The sequence below is a fragment of the Lytechinus variegatus genome, chromosome 2 (genome assembly GCF_018143015.1).
Source record: "Lytechinus variegatus isolate NC3 chromosome 2, Lvar_3.0, whole genome shotgun sequence".
In the NCBI taxonomy this organism is placed as follows: domain Eukaryota; kingdom Metazoa; phylum Echinodermata; class Echinoidea; order Temnopleuroida; family Toxopneustidae; genus Lytechinus; species Lytechinus variegatus.
Genome location: NC_054741.1, coordinates 356,953 through 383,672, shown reverse-complemented (window position 1 = coordinate 383,672; position 26,720 = coordinate 356,953). Strand labels below are relative to the sequence as shown.

Sequence of the window (26,720 nt, the reverse complement as noted above, 5' to 3'; positions counted from 1 at the left end):
GATAGACGCATATATGTCGAACCTGTAGATTTCTATAGTTATATACAGTATCAAAGGCTTCCACCACCCTTAACTTTTTCTTCTCATCATGTTGTCTATAACTCGTACATCACGTCGAATCCTTGATAAGCATTGTCAATTGAAGTCAATTTCGTACTCGCCACGCCCCACGCTGAGTCCCATTAAATTGTCGACTTCATGTCCAAGTGGGAAGTCCAGAGGCCTCTCAATTTTTGAGTTGCGAACTGTTTGCAAACCGCGATATTTTTCAACATGGGATTGGGCTGTGGCCAACGGTCATCACGGTCATCGTGGTGGCTGTGTTCATTGGGCCAACGGTCATCACGGTCATCGTGGTGGCTGTGATCAGTTCTCTTCTTCAAAGAGATTGCATTCTAATGTATATGCTACAGAATCAACAATCTATCCATCAAGCTGGGAAGCTTATTCCGACATCGGAATCGAAGAAATCGAGCTCGCCCCATCAAGCGACAGACTGTGTGTGACGTGGAACCGTACATCGTCATCATCGCCGACATCGTTCCCACTCATATGGCTGAGAGATAACTGTCGATGTCCCCAGTGCTTCGATACTACATCCTTCAGTCGCATCACCTCCATTAAGAATATGGACGCCAAGCTCAACTCCGTTTATCTGGCCGATAACTGCAAGTCTGTAAGTTCAAAAACTCTTTACTTTATTTTTTTATTTATTTTTTTTCTTTACTGTAATTATTTGAATTTTATTTGTGTTTTTACCCGGGACCTTCTTAGAAAGATAATCTTCTTCTTCTTATTATTCTACAAAATATTTTTTTCTCCGAATTATAACAATTTGTTAATAGTAGTAGATAGGCCTTGACATTATATTTACAAATCAATCATATTGCTCCTATTATTAGTTTTAAAAGACGGCGCTTTTAACTCGATTTTTTTGAAAAATTCGAGTCTCGACTTTCTCATCCAAGTTATTATAAACCTCTCAAAAAAAGATTGGAAATCTGTGTTTGGCCATTACTTTCTTCCTACTCCCAATTTTAAACAATGCATTGTTTACATCATTCGAAAGATAATTTAATTTACTTTAAAATGATACCATGCTTGTTATGATCATGCCATTATGAAAAGAGCAGGATTGAAAAGTGTTGGATGAGGTCTGAATTGAAAAGCTGCAAAACGAGCAGAAATAGTCATGAAGAGTCAATACAGAACATGGTTCGCTTGTCTGTGTCAGTAGAGATGAATATCCATTCAAACCAAGCCCCTGCTTCTGTAGTGATGGTTCTGTGGGATAACTTGGTTTGTGTCGTTGTTTGAAATACCCATGCTGTCATGCATATTTGTTTGTTATGTTTTTTCTTGTGCAAAGGTGTGTTTGATTCCATGTTAATGTTGATGTTAAGGTGCATGAAAACAATTAAAAGAAATTACTGAAAAACTCACTCATCACCACGGAAAAAAGAACAGTGACTGTCAATATTGCGTCATTTTGCAACTTTGGAATTTTGACCTTGCCCCACATTTCAAGGCACTGCACCTCCATGTGAATGATAATCATATCATATATCATTTTAAAGACAATTAAATGATTTATTCATTGATATTAATTACACATTAATATTTAGTAAAACTTATGAGGAATTATCGGTCAAAGTAAAAACATAACCGCTGAGAAACTCACTCATCACCACGCGGAAAAAAAAGAATAGTTACTCTCAATATTGTGCCATTTTGCAGCTTTTGAATTTTGACCTTGCCCCACTTTTCAAGGCACTGCACCTCCATGTGAACCATGATCATATCATGTAGGGTATCGTCTTAAAGAGAATCAAATGCTCTATTCATTGATAGTAATTACACATTGATATTTACTAATACTGAAGAGGGATTATCGATCAAAATCAGATTTCCAAACTTTTTTTGAGGAGTTTATTTTGTTTATAGTAGTAGGCCTGACATTTTATTTACAAATCAATCAAATTCATTGCTCCTACTATCAGTATTAAAGGACAATGCTTTTAACTCGAATTTTTGTAAAAATTCGAGTCTCGTCATTTTCACCCGAATTATAACATTTTGTTTATACTAGTAGATAGGCCTTGACATTCGATTTACAAACCTATCAAATTAATTGCTCCTACTATCAGTATTAAAGGATAGCGCTTTTAACTTTGAAAAATTCGAATCTTGCCTTTCTCATCCGAATTTTTATATTTTGTTTATAGTAGTAGATAGGCCTTGACATTCGATTTACTAATCAATCAAATGTATTGCTCCTACTATTAGTATTAAAGGACAATACTTTTAACTCGAATTTTGTAAAGATTCGAGTCTCGTCTTTCTCATCCAATTTCTTAAACTTCGTTGAGAGTAGTAGATAGACCTTGACATTCTTTTTACAAAGCGATCAAAATTATTTCTCCTATAATGGTGGAAACGTGTGTTTAACGATTTTTGTTAATGTCATTATAGGGCCTTGTTTTTAAAAATCAAACTCATTCTTAACGTTTTTTTAGCTATAATTTCTATGTTAATCGCGGGAGACTACATACTTCTACTCGCCAGCCTTTACTTACACATCTTTTTTATAATCGTCTAATCGAGAAGTTTAATCATTTTCTACCGCAAAGCTCGCTCCGATTATCTGAGAAAATGGTAAGCATATTTTGCCCCAATCAATTTCTTACAAAGGGATTACAAGCTTGCAACATATCAATTTCATTTCCTTTTATTTCATTAGAAGATTTTAGCGGCATCATGGTAAAAGTGTTTTACGTCGTGACAGAATGATTTTGCTAATACGTGGGTAATAGCGGCTTGAAAGCGAGGGTCGTTAAAGAACAATTCCAATGAAATTTTGGCAACTCGAGACTCGAAGTTTAGCAACACACCTACTTCTACAACTATTACTACTACTGCTGCTGCTGCTGCTGCTGCTACTACTGCTAGTCTGCTACTACTGCTACTACTACTATTTCTACTAGTACTGCTGCTGCTACTACTGCTACTAGTACTGCTGCTGCTGCTATTAAAATACTACTACTACTACTACTACTACTGCCGCTGCTGCTGCTACTATACTACTACTACTACTATACTACTACTACTACTGCTGCTGCTGCTGCTGCTGCTGCTACTACTACTACTACTACTACTATTACTACTACTACTATACTGCTGCTGCTACTACTACTACTACTACTACTACTACTACTACTACTACTACTATTACTACTACTACTACTATTACTACTACTATTACTACTACAACTACTACTACTACTACTACTACTACTACTACTACTACTACGACTACTACTACTTCTTCTACTACTTTCATGACTACTACTACTACCAATGTTTGGCAGTCCTTTCAAAAGTGTTTTTTACACATGTCATTGCACTTGCTATTGCTGGTATTATCATCATCATAATTATTATCATCACCATGATCAAAATTAGCATTATTATTATCATTACTGTGTGTTATGATGTTGGAGCAGTTTTTGTTGAAATTATATTCAACCTCCTAACAGATAATGGTTTCGATTACAGGCTTTCGTACGCTCAAATCTCCTGTCATAATTCATAAGTTCATACAATGTATTTCCACATTCGTACATGTGCATAAAAGATGTCAAAGACACCATTACAGAGTAAAATTACATGACATCAGTATACAAAGCAGAATAATGATGATATATATATATATATATGATATGCCTAGAATGTGGGGGAGCAACAAAGGTCAAATACCTATCGAATAACGAACCTTATTTCGAACCTTAATTCTTTCCTAACTCCTAAAAACGCAGTTTCAATTAGTTATGCGCCGCTCTTTTTTAAATATGAACCTATAGTTGTTTAAATGGTTCGAACAAGTTTTTAAAATCAAATCTTAAACAACAAAGTCTAATTTTTGATATCTAATACTGAATAAATTAAGCATGGATGTCTAAACTGTTAAACAACTACAATGACTACTGAAAGGATCATGGTTACATGAATTCAGAAACAAAAAAAGAAAAAGGGTTCCTTGATCCGAGCATTTGTGGCGTTATAACGAAGGTTCTCTAAAATCCGAAAACAAAATGGTTCGTCATTCCGAAGGTTCGTTAGTCCGAAAACGAAATAAGATTCGTTATTCCGAAGGTTTGTTAATCCGAATAAAAAATAGGGTTCGTCATTCCAAGGGTTCGTTAGTCAGAAACGAAATAAGATTCGTTATTCCGAAGGCTCGCTAATCCGAAAACATAATAGAGTTCCTCATTCCAAAGGTTCGTTAGTCCAAAACGAAATAAGGTTTGTTATTCCGAAGGCTTAATCCGAAAACGGAATAAGGTTCCTCATTCCGGAGGTTCGTTAATCCGAATATAAAATAAGGTTTGTTATTCTGAATGTTTGTTAATCCGAAAATTGAAGTATTCTGTGGCGAAGCCGGGAATACTGGAAGGGCAAGCGTGGTGGAGGGGGGGGGGGGGTCAGCAAGAGTCGTGGGGTGGCTAGAAACACTGTTTCATTTTCAATTGTTATGAGGATGGGAAGGCAGGCGCGCCGGCCGAACGTATATTCCTGGGGGGGGGGAGCCAAAAACGAGCATATGCCAAAATGGGCCTTTTAGTGATATTTTCACCATAAGATAATCATTTGTGTGATGTAGTTGTGTGTTTTGAGGTAAATAAGTTGAGCAAAGCCTTCTTGAAGTGATCTTTTATTCTTATTATTAACCGGGCATGGTGGCTCAGCGGTAGAGCGTCCGCCTCATGAACGGGAGGTCGTGGGTTCGATCCTCGGCCGAGTCATACCAAAGACTTATAAAAATGGGACCTTCTGCCTTCTTGCTAGGCGCTCAGCATTTAGATTGGAGAAGGGTAATGATAACATGTTATGTTATGCAGGGCCCGCTGGTAGAGCAGTTTCCTAACCGAAGTGGCTACCCTGGGTAAATAAAACATTATTATTATTATGTATATTCAGGGTTTTTCCGCGGTTTGGATTTTTTTCAAATCTGAAGTTCTAATTAGGCCATACTATTAAAACGGCATCCCGCGCGAGATGTTGCAAGCGCTAATCGCAATCTCAAACTTTTCGCCATTTCAATACGAAATGAAAATTAAACATTCCGAGTAGTTCTTTTTTTTCTCTTTAAATCTCTTTCGAGGGACTTTATTTACATCTCTTTAATACAATTTACAAATCACAAAGTATATACAGTAATCAAATTAATCAATCAATAAATGAGTTCCAGCAATATGTCAATTTCCTTTGTATTCTTATTTTTGGTAACATATTTTGAACTTAAATACCATCTTAGTTTCATTTTCAAATTCATCCATAATCTATTTACGTTAACAAAGTAATAGCCTTTTTTCATACTCGTTTCAATATAATTTCTGTAAATGGTGTATTGAGTAAAATTCAAAATGATATTAATTAACCAGTATTTCGGTTCCTGTATATTCCAACCTAAAATCACTATATTTTCATTAACACAGATCTGTACTTTAGAAACAGAAAGAATTGTATCTTCTACCATTTTCCATAGAGGTTTTATATTCTCACATTTTATCAACATATGCATAATTGTTCCCTTTAGTAAACAGAGATTACATTTATCATCATTTTTTAAACTCCATTTAAATAAATTTGATTGGGACGGAAGTATTTTATGCAGAAGCTTAAAATTAAATTCTCTAACCTTGTTATCTTTTATTTGTCTAAGTTTGAAATACAGGACTTTGTCCCAATTAATTTCTATCTGAAGTCCTAAATAATTTTGCCAAAACATTATGTTCCGAGTAGTTCTTGTTACCATGAAAAAAAAACGTTTATCTAACCAAAGAATCAACGCAAGTACGAAGCGCGAGCTGAAAATTTATGATATTCCAATTAGAAAACTGGACATTCTAAGCACTTTTGTAACAAAAAGGGGTGAGTTCCTTACTACAAAGTAATGGAGGCGAACACGAAGCGCAAGCAAAAATAAATTGTGATTTTTCTAACCTGAAATGTATTTCCTTAAAAAAAGAGAATTTTATTTTCGAAAAAGGGCACATTTGATTTTGAAACAAGGCATTTTCCCTTTTGAAAAAAGGCATTTTTTATTTATCATAACCTGCAGAATTTGTTGAAAATGACACCCCTCCCCTCAAAACCCCCTTATCTTTAGGTATTGTGACCAACACATATTCTTAATCAATTCGCTCGATCATTCAGCAATTGCTCAGAGAAAATCAAAATTAAGATATATGATCCAAGCGGCAATTCTTGATGGAATGCAAGTATATTCCTCCGTTGAAACTATTACTGCATAATATTCTGTTATCTTTTTTTTCAATTACAACACCGTTTTTGTTACAAAAATAAATTCATTTCACTTTCGGAAAAACAAATCTTATATCATTTTCGGACTAACTATTCTTTGGATTAACGAACCTTATTTCGTTTTCAGTCTAACGAACCTTCGGAATTTTCAATTCATTTATTGGTTTCTGCAACACTTTTTCATAAACACATTAACAAAGAAAATACAATAATAATATACATATAACTGACAAGCAAAACATAGAAAAAATTGCATTTTCTATTTTTGGATTAACGAACCTTCGGCATGACATACCTTCGGAATTACGAATGTCACCCAAAGTTCATAGAGCGGTGTATACATTTTTATGACTCAGTCACATAGTACTCTGCGTCCATCCATGCGTCCAAAAAAATGTCAATTTTCCTGCGGTTCTCTTCCCAAGTTCCCGCTACCATTTTTCTTCTTATACCGCGTGACATTACAAACCCCCAATTTAAGAAAAAAATATGTCATGAACACATAATCAATATATACACAAAAATAAGCCCCCTCCCTCCCCTAAACAAGCATCCATAATTTCTGAACAAGGAGGAGTGTTAAAAAATATGTTTACATGAGGGTGTAGGTAATTTTATAAGCTACCCTTCAAGTGAATATTACGGACGTACTTTAGGTCGCACCACCAAAAGGCAAAAATGTCACTTTTTAAAATTTACGGGCCTAGTGTCATTACTTTGATCAATTTTATCTGAACGAATTGTACATTCTCCAAGAAAAATTGTCAGAAGGCTTGTAAAAGGTACTTTATGAAAGATAATGCAACTTTCTTTTGCTGAATTTCATGAACCCCTAAATAAGTACAGCGATATTTTAGTTTTAGTTTTACTTTTACCTACATTATTTGGCTTCCACACCTCGCGCAAATCGGACTCTAAAACACGTGGTGTTTGGGCAGAAAGTACATCCTTTATAAAACATTTTAGACTTTTTTATACCCTCGCAAATTTGACCCTAAATACGCAGCTTTCCGAGCGAAATAGATACCTTTCTTTTTTTCATTATTTCAGTGTTTTTATTCCCTTATTACGTTACCTACGTAGCGTGCCCTATCTCGAAAAAGACGTCCTTTTACGTCCTTTTTTTGTTCGTGCAAGTGCCCCCCATCTATCCGTGGCGGACGTAAGTGACTGTGTGACTGTAACAATTTTAAACATTATTTTTTCCTGTGCAGATCAACATCATCTGGGATGACGGTCACGTGAGTAATTATCCAGCGAGGTGGCTACGATGTAACGTATTTGACGATTTGGAACCTGATCCCCTGGTCGACATCCAACCAAATTTATGGGACGCATCGAGATGTCGTGATCGTATGCGACGGTTCAACTTCAACGAACTCCTGTCCGATGACCATACATTGCACGAAATGTTGCTGGATGTGAAGGTGCTTGGCATTGCATTGGTTGAGAATGCACCACAGAAGTTAGGGCAGATTAAGAAGCTAGCACAGAAAGTCGGATTCCTCTTCCCTATCAATTACGGGTAAGATATAAATCTGGGTATTTTGATATGAAAAGTACGGAAGCTTACAAGTGCCCTCAGAAGACGAGAAAAAGAGTCAAGATGACAACAAGACGAGGAAAGAAGACAAGATCCTCGATCTTGTCAAGTCATTTTATTTAGGACAAGAAGATAAGAAAACAAGATCCTCAATCTCGTCAAGTCAACTTTGTCAGGACAAGAAGACAAGATCCTAAATCTCGTCAAGTCGATTTCGTCAGGACGGGAAGATAAGAAGACAATATCCCCAATCTCATCAAGTCAACTTTGTCAGGACAAGAAGCCAAGATCCTCAATCTCGTCAAGTCGACTAAATTAGGATGAAAAGATAAGAAAACAAGATACAGAATCTTGTCAAGTCAACTTCGTCAGGACGAGAAGAGAAGAAGACGTGATCCATGATCTCGTCAAGTCGACTTATTTACGACGAGAAGAGAAGACAAGATCCTCAATCTCGCCAAGTCGGCTTTGTCAGGACGAGAAGACGAGTTTTTAAACTCGGCAAGGAACTTGTTGATGTCAAGAAATGCAAGATGGCTATTCGCGATAGGCTATAATTCAGTCGTTTCGTTTATTTTTTTGGTTGTCTATATATCTGAATTTGTCTTTATATTTCCAACACTTTTGCTTTTTTGTGTGTGTACCTGGTCAAAAAACTGGGAAAAGGAAGAGGGAGAAAGAAAGAGAGCTTCATGTAGTAAGGTGTAATTCTAACAAGATCAGCAAGCGCTTCAGTGGCGCTCGCATTAGATGACTATGGTGAGATATGTATGTTCTTCATGAATTTCTGAAAATAGTTTGTGGTCACTTAATATATACAAAATTTCAGCTCGCGCTTCGCGATCGAATTGTTTATTTAATCAGACAATTACGTATTTAATTGCTTATAATATCCCGTTTTAGGTTTGAATATTTAAAAATTGACTATTTTTCTCGTCTTCTGGTGGCACTTTTAAGCTTCCGTAGAAAAGGGTCCGAGCCGCGAAATTATTTTCCCCACCGCAGTTCTGAAAGCCAATGTGAATATTCATGACTTGCGTCTTCGGAAAAAAGAGTACACATGCGCATGGGACTTAAAATAATAAAATAATGGTGGTCGTTCGCGTTGCCATGAATGAATCAACACCTTCAAATTGTCGGTACCCTGGTCTTAGGCTTAGATCTATATCTAGATCCAAATCTTAAACACTTATCAAATTGCCATTAATGACGGGAAAAATTATTGGCTAGCGCATTAACTTCATCTCAAATCTTGACATGTTTATATATGCCTGCGGCCGACTTATGTCATGATTAATTTCGAATTGGTTATTCCGAACTTTAAAGGAAAAATTATTTCGCGTCCGGGTCAGGGTGTGATTTTAAACTACTGGTGAAAAGGGGGAGAAGATTAATTGAATAAAAGAAAGAATGGGGAAGATTGATAAGTCGATATCAAACCCAGAACTATATGTCCCCCTTAGTTCGTCTTGAGACCCCCCCCCCCCCCAAACTAAAACAACCTTTTTTTCTGGCACAGTGCCTCTAGCAATGAAAACCATACAGGCCCCCTTTGTATGATTAGGCTAGATAACAACCCATTTATAAGCATGTCCATATTGTACGCCTCGATGGTTTATCATTCAAGTCTTTTGACCCGTTGAGGAAAAAGTCGGTTTTTAATCAAAGAATCATACTAAATTTAAAATTTACGTATTGAATTTACAAAGGAATTTATCAACACACATAAAAGAGGAACTAACTAGGGCTTGGCAGGGGCACATTAATCTGTCGAAACAGGTCGTACAATACAGAGAACCGTAGATCTCGAGCCATTTTACTGAGCTTGAAATCACCCGGCTTTATTATCCGTCTATACAGGTAGCACATCTAATCTTTGGATGTCGTCCAATGAAACGAATCCACGTGAGCCAATATTGTTCGATTGTAAAAAAAAAACTCTACCTTGTATAATGTGTGTGACAAGGAACGAGTATTTACCTGATTTATACACACACACACACAAAAGGAAATTTTCCCTTAAAGGACAAGTCCACCTAAACAAAAAGTTGATCTGAATAAAAAGAGAAAAATCCAACAAGCATAACACTGAAAATTTCATCAAAATCGGATGTAAAATAAAAAAGTTATGACATTTTAAAGTTTCGCTTAATTGCACTTAACAGTTATTATGGTCGATATGCAAATGAGGGGGCTGATGACATCACTCACTCACTATTTCTTTTGTAATTATTATATGAAATATTCTATTTTTCTCCTCATTGTCCTGTGAAACAAAGCTTTATTCCTCCCTGAACTTATGGCATTACCATTGTTGTAACATTTTATGGTTGAGTTAAGTTGGTCCTTGATGTCAAATTGGTAGAAATTGAAATATTGTATAAATCAAACAATAAAAAACAAACGAAATAGTGAGTGATGGACATTATCGATTCTCTCATTTGCATGCAACTGAAAAAAAATAAGCGAAACTTTAAAATGTCATAACTTTCTTATTTAACATCCGATTTTGATCAAATTTTCAGCATTATGCTTGTTTTATTTTTCTCTATTTATTCAGGTCGACATTTCTCTGGGATAGACTTGACCTTTAAACAAACATAATTTCCGGACCAATGGGAGTTTTCGATATTTTTTTACAAGAGTGTGTAGGGGATATTTTAAGCTACCCTCTGAGTAAATGTAGGTGTTTTATGTCACGCTTCAGTGAGCTCCGCTAGAAGGCAAAATTGTCACTTTTCAAAAGTCACCAGCCAAAGATCATGACTTTTGATTTATCTTTATTGTAACTTTTGAACCGAATAATTTCAGATTGCTTGGGTACAGTGGGGGTACAGATGCGGGGGCTTAGGGGCGCCCCGCCCCCCCCCAAAAAAAAAGTTCACGACCAAGAAAAAAATGAGGAAAGGAAAGAGCAAAATATGATACTATATTATGTCAAAATATATCAGAAAATTTGATTTTTGTAATAAAAATGTCAAAATGTTTGCTCGGTCACTTCGCAACATTTTGTTTAAAAATAAATTTTGTCCGATACGCCATATCTGGGCCCCCTCAAAAGTCTTGACTTATTACGCCACTTTTTGGCTACAACACCTGAACATATTGCAAATCACGGAGATCTAAAATTCAAGCCCAAATTCTAGTGAGCGCATTTGATTGATTAAAAATTAAGTAAAGTTGTGTGTGATTTTTAGAGTTGTCTTTGATTGCAACTCTTTCTGCAACAGACAATAGATTGATCCAGTGCTTTTGATTGATAATCAATTTTATAATGTCGCGTTCTAATAATCTTTCTGATGTCTGTTTTACTTCTAACCTTATCAAATGAGAAGCAATATCCTGTAAATATTGTGATTATATCAATAAAACACATATTTTATGGAAGGGTGTACGTATGTCTTATTTTATGTTTATTGGTTACTAAAAAAATCAAAATAAAATCATTTTATAACAGGTTAACAAATGCGCCAACAGGGCTATAAATACTCAATGGAAATAAACTCATTTAAAATTCATAGTCCATGGTTTGGTTTTGCACTCTTTCTGGTTAAAATCTCTTTAGTAAGCAATGGGGTCTAAGATCCTATTAATTAATGTTTCAATATTTTTTTAAGCGAATCATTTGAGGTTCAGCAGAAAGATGACGCTAGCACTGCAGCCTATCTGTCTTGTGATCTACCGTTGCATACAGACGCTGCCTATAACAGCATAAGACCTGGGGTAAGTCAGAACTTTAATATAAATAATAATTACATACCGTGTGAGTAAAAAAAACTTGACAATTCACAACACAAATCCGCGATTTAAAGATTTAGAAAAAGTATGTCATAAACACATAATAATTATATGTGGCCGGAATGGATATCTTTTTCCAAATAATTTGATACTATAACTACGTGGTATGTCTTCACGCTTGGATAATCAGTAGTTATATTCTTTGAAGTGATGTAAATTTTGATTTGCGCTGAAATTAATGAATCCAGATGTCAATGATGTCATAATCCTACAAGGGTTGTATTAAAACCATTTCCAAAGTTAATAAACACTTTTTAGTATCAGTTCTCAAATTATTTCCATAGAAAGTCGGATTACAAATATGTTTAATAACTCATGTAGAATTATGACATAATCGCCATCTGGATTCATTCTTTGACCCATTACTTATTTTGGCGCATATTTAAAATGTACATCGCAGTACAAAATACCTCCTAATTATCCAAGCGTTAACCCATGAATATGGCATAAAATTATTCGGGAGAAGATATTTTATCAGGCCATGATAAGTAATAATTATGTGTCCATGACATATTTTTCCTTAGATTTTCCTTCAGTTAGTATTGTTATACTCGCAGTTGGGAAATGGGAGGATTAATTTTGAAAAGTTGTTTCTCGGTCCTTATTATAGCTGACATTAAAAAAATGTGCACGTCATTATAGCTGACATTAATAAAAAATGTGCACGTCATGTTATTTCATGCCCCGTTGAACCATGTTCTTTGGTGGTAAATCAGTTACATAGGGATATCATTTAGCACAAGAACTGATCACCAGTCGTGTGTAAAGTCATCGTAACTTATGAACAGCTTTATGAATCGGGCCTCTGGGCCTATACAATAAAATACAAATCGAGTGAAGTATATGTGTCAAATGCCATGAAGGTCAATAAACAAGGCTTGTAATAGAACTTTATTATTCGAGGCATTCATGCGACACTCCTTTTTTATGAAAGATAAACGCTCGATAGAATGACCAAAGAAAGAAATGACTTGCGGCATAATAAGAGGTTTTATTGCAAAAAGTTTTAGTCCTAATGAATAATCTTTTCAAGTTTATGGGAGAAAACCGAAAAGATAGAAATGGGTCTTTTGTTGTTTATCTTTGGAATGCGCTTTAAGTCCTTTGGTTATGTTGGAAAATTTTCCCTATATACTCTAAGGAAATAGAACCCCCCCCCCCCTCTGCATGCACGATTATGGCATCTCACGCGTAGCCAATGTGGTACACAATCAGGTCTTTGCCATAGCGATCTCATGGCAAAAATGCGTAATATCAACACAGCAAAACTGTGGTGTTAACCGGTGTACATAGAGGACCACACCAGTTATTTTACACCGGTGTTAAATTGGTGGTGTTAGTTTTACACCTATAGATGTTCTTACAACACCTTTGGTTGGTTACATTTAGGGTGTAATTTTAACACCTCAGGTTGTGGTCCTCTATTAACGCCAATTGGTGTCAGTTTTAACACCACAGTTTTTACAGTGAACGTGAGCTGATTTAAAAATAAGATTGTAACCGTTAGGCCTATTCAAGTAGATAAGTAGATTAATCATTACCTTGGTTGATAGACCTACTTTTTTTTCTTAATTTACTGCTTATTGACTCGACATTCCGGAACCATTATCCGGCTTATCCCCTCCCATTTTTTGACCCAACAGCCATCCCTTGACCCCCGGGGGGGCACTTTCATTTACGAGTGGATACCATGCGCGACCATGGAGTCTCGAAAAGCACCCTAAACACGTAATTTCCATATTCTGAAAATGCGCCCCTAACAATTAAGTATTGCCGTGTGAAACCCTACCCTTAACAAGTATTGGAAACAAAACGATACTCTTGGCAAATATTCCCTGAAATGAACCCCTAAATAAGTACAGGAATGTTTTATTGTTACGGGTCCTTCGGTCGTCGGCTTTACCTTATTTGGTTTTGTACGACCCCACCTTCTATACCTCGCGCAAATCGGACTCTAAACTCGAAGTGTTTGGGCAAAAAGGACATCCTTTATAAAACATTTTAATTTTGTTTTATCATCCCCGCAAAGTCGACCCTAAACACGCTATTTCCTAGTGAAATAGAAATCCCTTTTTCATTATTTTTGTCTTTTTGACACCCTTATCACGTTACGTACGTAACGTGCCCTATCGTGAAAAGACATCATTTTACGTGTTTTGGGGGGTCGCGCATGGTATCCACTCGTCAATGTCATGAGACTTGCCTGCGCACTTTCTTTAAAATGTTTCCCCAAAATCAATTTCTAATCAATCCATTTCTAATAACATATAGATTCAGATGCTACACTGTTTACAGCAATCGGATCAGGGTGGTGAAAGTATCCTCGTAGACGGGTTCAAGGTCGCTAACGACCTTCGGGAGACCTCACCAGACTCGTACGATGTTCTTACGAAACAAGTCTTGGAATTCTATGATCGAGGCACGGACTCCCTTGGAGAGTTCTTCAACATTTCCCGTAATCATGTAATCAGGTACGTACCATAATTGACATGATCGAATGTGTGGAAGATGTTTCGCGAAAATATGGGAGTGATAAAGTCATGATTTAAACACCAACGCACAACATTAATTACAGTACTGGTCCGGGTAGTAATTGAGCAAGGTGCCACCTGGAAAAACAGACATTTTGAGATGGTCCTTCTAGAGATCAGGACCTCGTCTTACAAAAAATTAAGATTGATCAAAATCAATCACAACTATGTAAAGCCAGCAAAATCTGAATTACATGTTTGTTCAAATTATTTTCTAGATATGATGTATATTCACATATTCGTATTTTTCTTCAAAATCCAGTGTGCTTCTTTTTGTTTACAAAGGACATTGTGCAAATTTCTTGAAGAAAACCAATGACCCATCGTTTTTCATGGTTTAAAAAACTTATAGAGTGTCCCATGTTTAGGTATAAAATATAATTTTTTCGCTCGCGCTCGCATCAATTGTTTGGTTTTATACCTATACCGTTTATTTAAAAAATTGCTAAGAATATCATTTTTTGGTCGGAATGTCAACAAGATTTCAGCTCGCGCTTCGCGCTCGCATTATCTAAAAGTTGAAATATGTATCGTCTTAATTGCTAATTGCAAATCGTCCTTAACAGGTCCCTTTTCGATCAAGCCAGAACCCATATCAAAAATTTCTGCTGGCCATTCGCGTTCGCAGTAATTATCTAGTTACATACGCATCTTGTTCGGGTGCACAAACATTGCCCAGAATATTCAATTTTCAGGGCAAAACACATAAAATTAAAAAAAAATTCAGCTCGAGCTTCGCGCTCACACTATTTCAAATAGGACTTATGAGATTATTACATTGTTTAATGTTGTTTTATAAGGATAAAGCTAAAAATTGATTCTTAGGACATCGGCGTTTTGCTCCCCCTGTAATTTTTCAAATGTTATGTCAAAATCTATCACAAACTTTGATATTTGTTATTAAAATATCAAAATTTTTGCTCGCTCGCTCGCAACTTATTAATTTACGCGATATGCCGTATGAAGCCCCCTAAAATTTCTGGATCATTACGCCACTGAGACAAGCACTTCAAAGAAACAAAAATCAACTTTGAGCGGCTGATTGGAGAAAATATAGGTGAAAAAAAAATCGCCCCCCCCCCCTATTGTCGGGAGATGGATCCATCCCTGATATGTTCTCGATTTGTTTGAAAAACCATTTTCTTATCCATGTCATAATCTAGCGTTTTGCATATCTCCATGCAGCCATGCAGTTGCCAGAGTACAGCCCCGCCGCGGGCTAAGGCTGGCACGTGCTATGATGACCAGTCGTACATGAATGAAAGCGGGATTATCACAACTTGGGATACATAAGCGGATCCAGGGGGGGGGGGCTGAGCAGAAAAAAAGAGGGAAAATAGAGGAGGAAAAGGAAAGGAGGAAGACGAATGAATAAAATAAGATGAAGGAAAGACTTAGAAAATAAAATAATTTTTTTATGTCACTATACAAAATTTTCGCTCGCGCTTCGCGCTCGCATTGCCTGTTGGGTGATTTACATATATGGAGGTTAAATATCAAGTTTGGAAATCAGTTTACAAAACTTATTTTACCTCGGTAATCGAACTTTTATTGTTTTGTGTGATTTGTAAATTGATTTTTAAAAGGTGCTTTGTAAAAATGTCAGTTTTATGGTCTGAATATTTAAATTTTCTGCTTGCGCTGCACGCTCACGAATTTTGATTTATCAGGTACCTATTATTTTCGTGTATTCCATAAAGTTTTCAAGAAATGCCTTTTCAGTTCTGATTGTCAAATCGTATCAGCTAGCGCTGCACGCTTACTTTTGATTAGCGAGATATGTATGTCTCAAATTTGATTATACAACAAACTACTTAAAAATCCCCCTTTCATGACAGTTTATCAAAAATTTCGGCTCACGATTTAACGGTTATAAATATATTAACTGATTAGTGATGCATCCTATTCATATTTACAAAAGTGCTTGACATGTACACTGTTTAGGCCATAATATCATCAGATTCCGTGCCCTCGTTATGCATTAATAAATAAGATATCCATTTAATAATTAAATTTTCCCTTTGTTTCACCTCACTCTTAACAAGAGGAATAGGACGATAGTCATCATTTTCATATGATGGCATGTTAGGATGTCCCGGTGCTATCTCAAAACTCACCGTAATGATAATGTAAAATATCAGCTCTTTATCAAGTGCGATCCATATCCACCTCATAGTTTTCTTACAAAGTGCTTGAAATATAGAGCTGAATTTGACCCTTTTTTAAAATCGGAATGTCAAATATTCTTAAGCTCGCGCTTCGTGCTTACTATATTTTCATGATAAAAGATGTATGTAGAATGCCTATAGATTCTAGGTCTAAATCTGAAAAGCGCGCACGCATGTTTATTCAGCTACGCAACTTGTTCTCTATTTAAACATTATCCAAATTCAGATCACAATATAAAAAATGTTCTACTCGCGCTTTGTGCTCGCATTATTAATGTAGGAAAATCCCCTATCACTCATCCTTTTCATGATTTACAAAACATCTGTCCCGTCTTAGGTCTAAATCTCGAATTTTTCCGCTCGCGCTTCGCGCTCGCATCAATAGTTTAGTTATATAGCTATTCTGTTGAAGTTACAAAAATTGACTAAAATTTTCAATTCCTTATGTAGAAATGTCAAAGATTTTCAGCTCGTGCTTTGCACTCGCATTATTTGATAGTTGAAAAATGTAAACTCTTGATAGCTAAATGCAAGCAGCCCTTCAGGTATCTTTAGATCAGTTCGAAACGTATATAAAAAAAAAATCTGCTCGCGCTTTGCGCACGCCTTATTAATGTAAAAAAGACCCCCCCCCCCCATTACTCATCCCTTTTAATGATTTACAAAACATGAATAGAGTGTCGCGTTTTTACGTCAAAATCTCGAAATTTTCCGCTCGAGCTTTGCGCTCGCATCAATTATCTATTTATAAACTTATTCTGTTTACGTTACAAAAAATGCTTAGAATCTCCATTCTTTAGGTCATTTTTTTAAAATCAGCTCGCGCCATGCGCTCGCATTATTTGGTTGTTGAAATAAGTAACGTTTTCATGGCTAACTGCAAGCAGTCTTTAACATGTAGGCCTACATTCAAAACGTTCAAAACGTGTATCAACAATTTCTGCTCGCGCTTCGCGTTTGTTTACATACACATCTTTTTCATGATAATAACTGTGCCAAAAATTTTATCAGAATAAAGCTAAGAAGTGACTCTAGGACTACCCCTTCAAAGGAACAAATAAAACTCATCTTCGAACGGCCGATCGGGGAAAATATGGCTGAAAAAATCCCCCCCCCCCTTATGGGCGAAGGCTGGATCCACCCCTGGAATGACATACATGGTGTCGCATGATAGAATTTTGCACACGAAAAGCAAATCTATCACAATCAAGTGTTTTATGATTAATCGTTAACCATTGTGTTACTGGACCCGATCAATGTATGTGTCCTCAAGATTGCGAAAGTTCGCTGTTTGTGACGGACGGACGGACGACATTTTGGATCGCTTATAGTCTCGCCTGATCACCTATTGTGGGCGAGACAATAAAGGGAGGAGTGGGAATTAAAATCTCAGCACTTGAGATACATATCCGATGGCAATTTTCATAAATATCATCGATTTATATTTTGTATTTTAGGTTGAATGAGAAAAACGAAGTTGCCCAAATTACATTCACTGAACATGGTCGAAGTGCCATTGCACGGATGCATGCTGATGACGTCATCAGTACATACAAAGCGTTAATGGCTTTCATTGATCTGCTGTACGCACCGGAAAACGTATTTGAATACAAGATGGAAAATGGTAAGAGTTAATCTAGGCACATTTAAAAGCAAACTACTAAATATTAATACAATAGAGCACAGAATCATGAGTCTTCGATTTTCTTTTTTTTCTTTCAGCTGTTTTTGTATACCATAATTCGGTAGAGCATGGCGAAAGACACCCAAATTTCAGTTGGAATCTGTTCATGGGGGCCCCAAGGTTTGAACTAATGAATAAGCCCCATTGAAATCAATGTACATGTACTATCAAACAGCCAAATAAGTCATTGACGCCAACAAGTCCAATGGTTCGTATTCTGAAGTCTATAACCCTAGCTGCATTAAAATTATAGGAAGCCCAAAATTGCAAAATATGTACATTGTATGTTTCTTATTTTTACTGTGCTCTTTCCTAATTAGTTTAAGGTTAAAGCAGCGATAGGTTTTCCCGTCCAATTTCGCACTGAGTGCATGCAAAAGAAAAGATAGGTCATTCAACTTCGCACATAGTACATGACAAAGTATAAATAGGTCATTCAATTTATTAGATAGGGCAGCCAAAATCACCAGTCGGCATTCAAATTCGCTATAGTGCAACCAAAATGGCCATTTGGTATTCATAATTGCTTTAGAGCAACCAAATCCGCCACTCGGCATACGAATTTGTACATAGTGCAACCAAGTTCGTCCGTGAAACCCCCTCGAGCTATGTTAGAGCATTCTATTTCGCCATTGTGCATCCCATTATAAAATTTGTGCATGCAATTTAGCACACATAATTTTTTTCTATTTGTTTTATAACTTTCTCATGTTTTTTTCTCCATTTTATGGGCTTACTATCATGTCCATATTAAGTCACCGAAAAAAATATCGGATGGCTAAAGGCATATGAATTAACAGAGGGAAAATTTCCTGACATTTTCCTGTGTTAATTCATATGTCTCTTTTTTTTATATCTTTGTAATTTCTTTTGTTCTTCATGTATATTTCCTTGTCATTTGTACCATCTCTTCGATATATGCGTTGACTAGAGACATAATCATAGCATGTATACAATATCATGATTTTCTTCTTTCATATTTACGTTTAATGTTCTTTTTATCTTGCATCTGTTTTCATATGACTTTAATCATTTAAAACAATAATCTTTTCATCAAAACTTAAGACATTGACTACGGTTTTTTCCCCTTATGTAATTATTTTTTAACCTTTTATATTCTTTAAAAACATAATAACTAAATGTATATACTAAATATGATATCGTAATTGCAGATGGTTATATTTTACAGATCTTTGGTATGAAATTTTTATGTTAAGGTTCAAAGCACAAAACTCGGTCCTTTTTTCAGCCATTGATTACTTTAGCATGTATACAATATCATGATTTTCTTCTTTCATAACGTACTTTTGTGTTTTTTAAATCTTGTATCTGTTTGCATATGCCTTTAATCATTTAAAACAATAATCTTTTCATCAAACCTTAAGACATTGACTACGGTTTTCTTCCCTTATATAATTCTTTTTTAACCTTTTATATTCTTTAAAAAACACAATAACTAAATGTATATACTTAATATGATATCGTAATTGCAGATAGTATATAACTTCCAAAATAAGCAGGCCACTGCATGCTTCTATTTAATTTACATGATTTTTTACAAGCATCTGTAAAGAATAATGTAAATTGTCCAGTGCAGTCACTGGTGGCACACATACTGCAGGTTGGGAAAAACAAGCGAAGAATGTTTGAATATGTATTACAAGTCATGCAAATACAGTGCTAAATTGAATGCACTAGTTATGAACATGGATACCCAATAGCGAAATTGAACGCTCTGTCTTCAGTCACGTGACCTCCGGTGTTAACTTGAGTGCACTATGGCGAATTTGAATGATGTTTTTACACTTTTGATTGCTCTGTAGCCAAACTGAATGCCCAATATGAATTTTTGGCGGCCCTCTGGCGATTTTGAATGGCTAGTTTAAATTTTTGGTTGCTCTTTAGCGAAATTGAATAAACTATTGATACTCTTGCATGCACTAAGTGCGAAATTGAGCGGGAAAACCTATATTAGTCGGTCTCGCTAATGTAATATCGCCGGATTTTTTTTGAGAAATTGAAAATTATACATTTTTGGAAAGGTTATTGTATAAGGAATCAGAAAATAAAAATGTTTCCATTTGCAACGATACCTATATTGCCGCCATCTTGGCTTTTTTTTACAAAATGGTTTCGACGATATCTCAGTTTCTAAGTAACCTAGAATCATGACTTTGGCACCTAAACCTTTCATAGGGTCAAGGAGTCTGTTGGAATCAAAATAATCAATTTTTTTATCAAGAAAGAAAATCATTTTAATATTTTTGTCTTTTCCTATGTATTTCCAGACTCAAATACACATTAAAGTCTAAATAAAATATTGCAAATTAAGCGACCTGAACATCCGGCCTGAACATATCTTTCATTTCAGTAAGGGAAATTTTAAAGCAATGTGTCAAGCATGCTTTGTGTTTCAGGTCACATAAGAAAGGTAAAAGGTCACTTAGGGTCGATGAACTTTGACCATGTTTGGGTATTAACTTGAAATTTTAACCAATGTTAAGTGTTTGACAGGTCACCATAACCTAGAGTAGAATAAAGGTAATGAAGACAGAATATCAATGATCATGTTGCATCAGTTTGAGGCAACATGATCAAGATCAAAGGTCACTTAGGGTTGACGAAATTTCACATTGTTGCCCATTGTTGATGTTTCACTAATTACCAAATAAACTCATAGTAGACCGGCTAAAACGATTTTCTATACTTTAGACGGCAAAATTTGTTAATGCTTGCTAATGCTTGGCATCCCAGCTAAAAGTCTTGCAAAAATACCCAGAAATAGCGCACGGCCGGATGCCAAGCGCGCTTTTACGTCAAAGTGTCATTTTTAGCGTCAAATGTGAAAGAATGTCGAAAATCACACATTTTGATATTTTGACGGAATATGTTAACATTTTTCATTATCTTTAAGATGCGATTCTTTTTATTTGGTTTTTCAAAATATAAGTCTGAAAAGTAAACATTTCAAATTTAAATATTAAACACACATATATGGCACAATGAAATATAAAACCGCGATTTCCTCAAAATAAATAATAGTTAATAATAGTTTGAAGTCTTTTACACAACTTAAATTCTTCGATTTAAATTTTTTTATCCATCGAATGTATAGTAAAAGTCGTAATGCCACAAATATTAAAAGAATTTTCAAATAAGATGGAAGATATCTCATTTCATGTTATCTGAAAGGAGATTATGCGTATTTTACAATGTGCGCATTTTGAATGAAAACTTGAACATACCGTATATTATGTACATAATAAGTAAGTAGTACATACTAAGAGTTTTTATACTTTGGATAGCAAAATTTGCAATTTCTTGGAATCCCAGCTTAAAGCAGATACGAACCAATAGCGCCACCTCGAGTCCTCAACTATTCATACCTGGTCGGTTTCCTGACCCATAAAGCTAGTGTAGTTTACTAATATAGACCCTCTTGAATGATTAAATGATAATTAACTACTCAATACATACCGCAGTAGTCATAGAAGAACAATTACCCTTCCCCTCAAAACATTTTAGTTTCTCTATACAAATACAATTATAGTTCATTTTATTATCTGTAGTATATGGATAGATATCTGAACACGTTTATTTTAAGACTAGGCAACACACAGTCATTGAGAGACCAAACACAGTTCACTCCCTCCTTTAAAGTCCGTTGCAGAAATATTGAGGACTAACGTCCGGCCAGAGTGCTGAGTGTACTTTTGCGTGAAAATAGCATTTTTAGCGTAAAATCTGAAAGAATGTCGAAAATCATGCATTTTGATATTTTGACAGAATATGTTAAAGTTTGACTACCTTTGATATGCGATCATTCTTATCTGGAGTTTCAAATTATAAGTCTAATATAGATATACATTTTAAATTGGAATATTTCACAAACATAATGGCACTCTGAAACATAAAATCGTCATTTTAATACTGAAAATAAAAGTTTGTGAAAACTATCAATAATTCGAATTTATTTTAAAACTTAAATTCTTCGATTTGAATGCATTTATCTATTGAATATATATCAATCGTTCTAATGTCACAAATATTGCAATTCTCAATCTAGAGAAAACTGAACAATTGCAGGACTCTTTGCTCTGATTGTAAGCTCAGACACTAATGATGATATAATGTTTCGCTATGAACTTTTGAATGTTGGGTGCATTGTACTGTTGATATTTATAAAACGTGGATTTAATGGAATTGGTTTTCAAAATGATCTAGTACTTTGTTTACAACCACTTCCTGTTCTTCAGATTTTGAGTGTTGTCAATCATGAGCATACGGCCACAACAAGAATTATTTGTTTGTTTTTTTTTTCAAAAACAGTAATGTTAAAACTACAGCGTTGGTTTTAAAGAGGATGATCATAACATGGAGTATTGTTCGATGATATATACCAAGCATTGTACACTGCAGCGTGTCCCACAAATATGTTAATGGCACTTTAACTGAGTATAATGTGAAATTACTGAATCCTATTCTGTAATCATAAATTAGTATTTTTTCATACAACTGGCTTTAATTTCATGCGATAGTATTAATTAAACAAAAAAAGACTGGCCTTCTTTAAGATTTCATGAGAAAACCTCTCAGTCCAAGTTTCGTTATTGCGTTGAATAAAGTACGCACCCAATCACGTCTTTATTCACTATTTATCTATTTCCTTTTTTTTAGATTTTCGGCCCACAACTCGGGGGGCCGATACTTAAATTTGAAAGGAAAATGAAGATTTAAAAAGATTGGTGTGACATCTTTAATCAAACGCGATTAATCAAACATGAAAGCGACTTTAAACCAAGGATGCACGGTTAGTGACTTGCGATTGATTTTTAGTTGTTTTTAAAGGCAACTCTTTCCAACACAGGCCCCTGGACTAGCATTATGCAATCGAGAACATTCTGTTAAAATATTCGATCCGAATAAAGAAATGTCTATTAAGTCACTGGTTCTTGAGTTCAGAATCTTTCATTGAGCTGATGGTCCCTATTGTGCTGATTGTGCCCTAAGATTCCCTATACACAGGGGCCGCGAAACGGTTTTCAAAGTGTAGAGCAGGCTGAGCCAAAAGTGGGAGAGCTGACCATGCAAAAAATCAAAATCATATGGTAATTTTTACGTTCTTGTACACGGTTTGGAAAAAAAGTGGGGGCAGCCCAACCCCCCCCCTTTTATAAATGAGATAAACAGCTTGCTATCTGTTAAAAGACATGCTATTGTGAGGTTAGAAAATGCAATTTTTTTGCTTGCCCCTCGTTTAGGTAATTTGTATTGTTTAGGTAAATACGCATCAAGTTAATTATTAAACAAATGTGATTTTCGACATTCTATCAGATTTTACGCGAAAAATGATACTTTCACACAAAAGTGCACTTAGCATCAGCCCGTACGGTATTTCTCAGTATTTCCGTAAGACTTTAGGCTGGGGATGCCAAGAAATGACAAATTTTGCTATCCAAACTTCCAAAGTATAAAAAACTCTTAGTATGTACTTCATACATGACTTATGTACAATAATGTACGGTATGTTCAATTTTTTAATTCAAAATGCGCACCTGGTAAAATTTACATTAACTCTTTTTGGATAACATAAAATGAGATATCTTCCATCTTAATTGAAAATTCTTGAAATATTTACAACATTAGGCAATTTGCTATACATTCAATGGGTAAACGCATTTAAATCGAAGAATTAAGTTGTGTAAAAAAAACTTCAAACTATTGATAGTTTTCACAAACTTTTATTTTTAGAAAATCGCGGTTTTATGTTTCACTGCGCCATATATGTGTGTGATATTCAAATTTGAAATGTATATTATCAGACTTACAATTTGAACTTTCAAATAAAAAGGATCGCACATCAAAGGTAGTCAAAAATTTTAACCTATTCCGTCAAAATATCAAAATGCGTGATTTTCGACATTCTTTCAGATTTCACGCTAAAATGACACTTTCACGCAAAAGCGCGCTTGGCATCCGGCCGTACGCTACTCCTGGGTATTTTTGCAAGACTTTTAGCTGGGATGCCAAGCATTAACAAATTTTGCCGTCGAATCCTTATCTAGAGCCCTTTTTGACGTTTGGCCGGTCTACTATCATTTGGTATCTTATTTTGACCCATTGGACCTATTGGAACCCGATACCATGAAACCAATTGAAAAGGCAATAAATGTGCAACAATTGGAATTTGTCCTGCACTCCTGCTACATCAGAGGCGTTCCACTTGTTAATTTACTTGTCTACTCTTGTATGTTCTTATATTTTGTGTTCATTTGTATATTTCATATTTGTATATTATAAGTGTATATTTCAAACACTGGCTGCCAATGATCCATAATACTCTAATAACTATTTTATGATATATACTGATCATAGTAAGGGAAAGCGGTATGACTAGCAAATTTAGATTATTTTTTTTGAAATTTTTATTTCTACAATGCTCGCTCACTTTTATCATTCTTAAAAATCACCATAATTGTTATATCAGCATTTTGTAGGGGGTGGGCTCATTATCTCTGAATAACATCATGATTATTTAGTATGTCTTGCTTGAATTATCATCAATTCATTTTAAATTTTCATATTTTTTTCATCCCGAAGGAGATATTCTGATCATGGATAATTACCGAGTTCTACATGGACGGAAAGGTTTCACCAATCGACCAGGATCATTCAGACACCTAGAAGGGGGCTATTTGGATTGGGATACGGTATCCTCAAAAATCAGAATTCTTAAGAAAAAACTCGACGCAAAGGAACAGTATAATTAATTTATTGTTAAATTAGGGTAGGCCATACTCTGATATCGAAGGAGAATTACATACTTAGGTCCCGTGTACAAGCACAGTGCTTTGAGATACAACACGCATTGGATTTCCAGTGAGAATATAGTTTTGAGAAATTTGTAGAACATGGAACTTATTATTTTTTTAACGGTTAAGCCCACCCAAGAGAAAAAATATGTATATAAGCATATAACTGAAAATTTCATCAAAATCGGATGTAAAATATTTTTTTAAAAAGTTGTGACGTTTAAAGATCGATTTTTAAACAAAAAAGTTATATGCACAACCTAGTGATATGCCAATGAGATATTCGATGACATCAATCACATTTTTTCATTGTATGAATGATATGTTTCAATATTTACAGATTTGAAAATGAGGACCTCTTGATTAAATTACAGAAGGGTTGAAACTCCACATGGGGTGTTTAGGGGCAAATAAACCTTTGTTTCACATAAAAATGAGGAGAAAATAAATATTTACAAAACAAATGGTGAGCGGGTGATGTCATCGGCCTCCTCTTTTGAATACATATTACAATATCCTAACTAATCTCATTCTACATCCGAATAAATGAAATGTTCAGTGTTGTGCTTGTTCGATTTTTTTTCTCTCTCTTTATTCAAATCAACTTCTTTGTTGGGGGTAGGCGTGCCCTGTAATACAACCGATTGAGCTGCCTTTGGTTAGTTTTTAATCACTGATATTAGATCATCCAGTTGTGTGTTACCTATTATCTTTTTTAATGAGTCGGATATCATGGCCCAGTGATGGTGGATTCAGTAGGCCTACTATTAACGATAAGTTTGTTTTAAAGGGCCAAAGTTTTCACATAGTCTCTTTCAGGCAAGAAATGAATGGAGGTCAAATGTCAACTTCTCCTTATTAATTATGTTTAAAAACTATTTAAAAAATATGAACAAAAGAAAGAGAAAAAAGGCAATATTTTTTACGCACCTTTGAGGTGGCTTATCAACGCTATTTCCACCAGGCGCAAGCCTACATGGACCTCCTTTTGTAATATTGTATATTCTTCTACCCCCCTCCCCTTCCCATCATCCACTTGTTTAATGTTTGACCAATTAGATGGTCACTCTCCCTCATCTTGTGCCCATCCCTGTGGTATAGCCCCTGTCAGGGGCGTCGATGCATTTTTCAGATTGGGGGGGGGGCAAAATCATGAGTCAACGTTCTGATGACTCATGAGATACCGACACGAATCTCATCAACAAATAAATGCGAGCGCGAAGCGCGAGCTGAAATTTTTTAGTATACTGACCTTAAAACGGGAAAAGCTTACCTGTTTAGGACTGTAGCAACTCATGAGGATACATATCACACTAAACAGATAATGCGAGTGCCGAGAGCAAGCTAAAATGTCTTTGCATTCTGACCTGAAAGCTTGATATTGTAAGTATTTTTGGTAGCAATTATTAAGATTGGTATCTAAAAGAAAAATAGATGCGAGCGCGAAGCCCGAGCTGAAAATTTCGATATTTCGATCTGACAAAAAATGACAGTTTAATGGACGTTTTTGATAAAAAAAACAAGATATGTATCTAACAAAAGATTATTGCAAATCGAAGCGGGAGCTTTTTTGAGGTTTAGAACTGAAAACGGACATTCTATTCACCTATCTAATCATGAAAAAGTATGGGTTTTTGCTACAGAAATGATGCGAGCGCGAAGCGCGAGCTGAACATTTTTATATTCCAATCTGAAAAGTGGACATTTCGAGCACGATTTGAAATAATGAACGATTTGTGTATCTCAATCTCACTTGCTGTACATTACAATCTTATTTTATTTTTGCACATCCGGAATTATTCCCAATATTTTCATTGGTGGGGCGATCGCCCCCCCTGCCCCCCCCCGGATCGACGCCTC

General features: G+C 35.4%; 1 protein-coding gene across 1 annotated transcript; it reads left to right on the top strand.

Annotated features, from left to right (window-relative positions):
* LOC121409354 (gamma-butyrobetaine dioxygenase-like) lies at positions 1-25,021 on the top strand. The gene is made up of 6 exons (XM_041601290.1): positions 1-676; positions 7,539-7,849; positions 11,485-11,590; positions 13,937-14,136; positions 17,822-17,988; positions 24,649-25,021. The coding sequence occupies exons 1-6, from the start codon at positions 89-91 to the stop codon at positions 24,816-24,818; spliced, it is 1,542 nt and encodes a 513-aa protein (XP_041457224.1). The 5' UTR covers positions 1-88; the 3' UTR covers positions 24,819-25,021.
* Positions 25,022-26,720: the final 1,699 nt, after the last annotated feature.

Excerpts from the sequence above, each read along its gene's own strand:
- LOC121409354 (XM_041601290.1), top strand. The coding sequence starts at position 89 with ATGTTGTCTATAACTCGTACATCACGTCGAATCCTTGATAAGCATTGT. Across the intron at positions 11,591-13,936 it reads ATAACAGCATAAGACCTGGG|ATTCAGATGCTACACTGTTT; the intron begins GTAAGTCAGAAC and ends AATAACATATAG. Across the intron at positions 17,989-24,648 it reads TGAATACAAGATGGAAAATG|GAGATATTCTGATCATGGAT; the intron begins GTAAGAGTTAAT and ends TTCATCCCGAAG.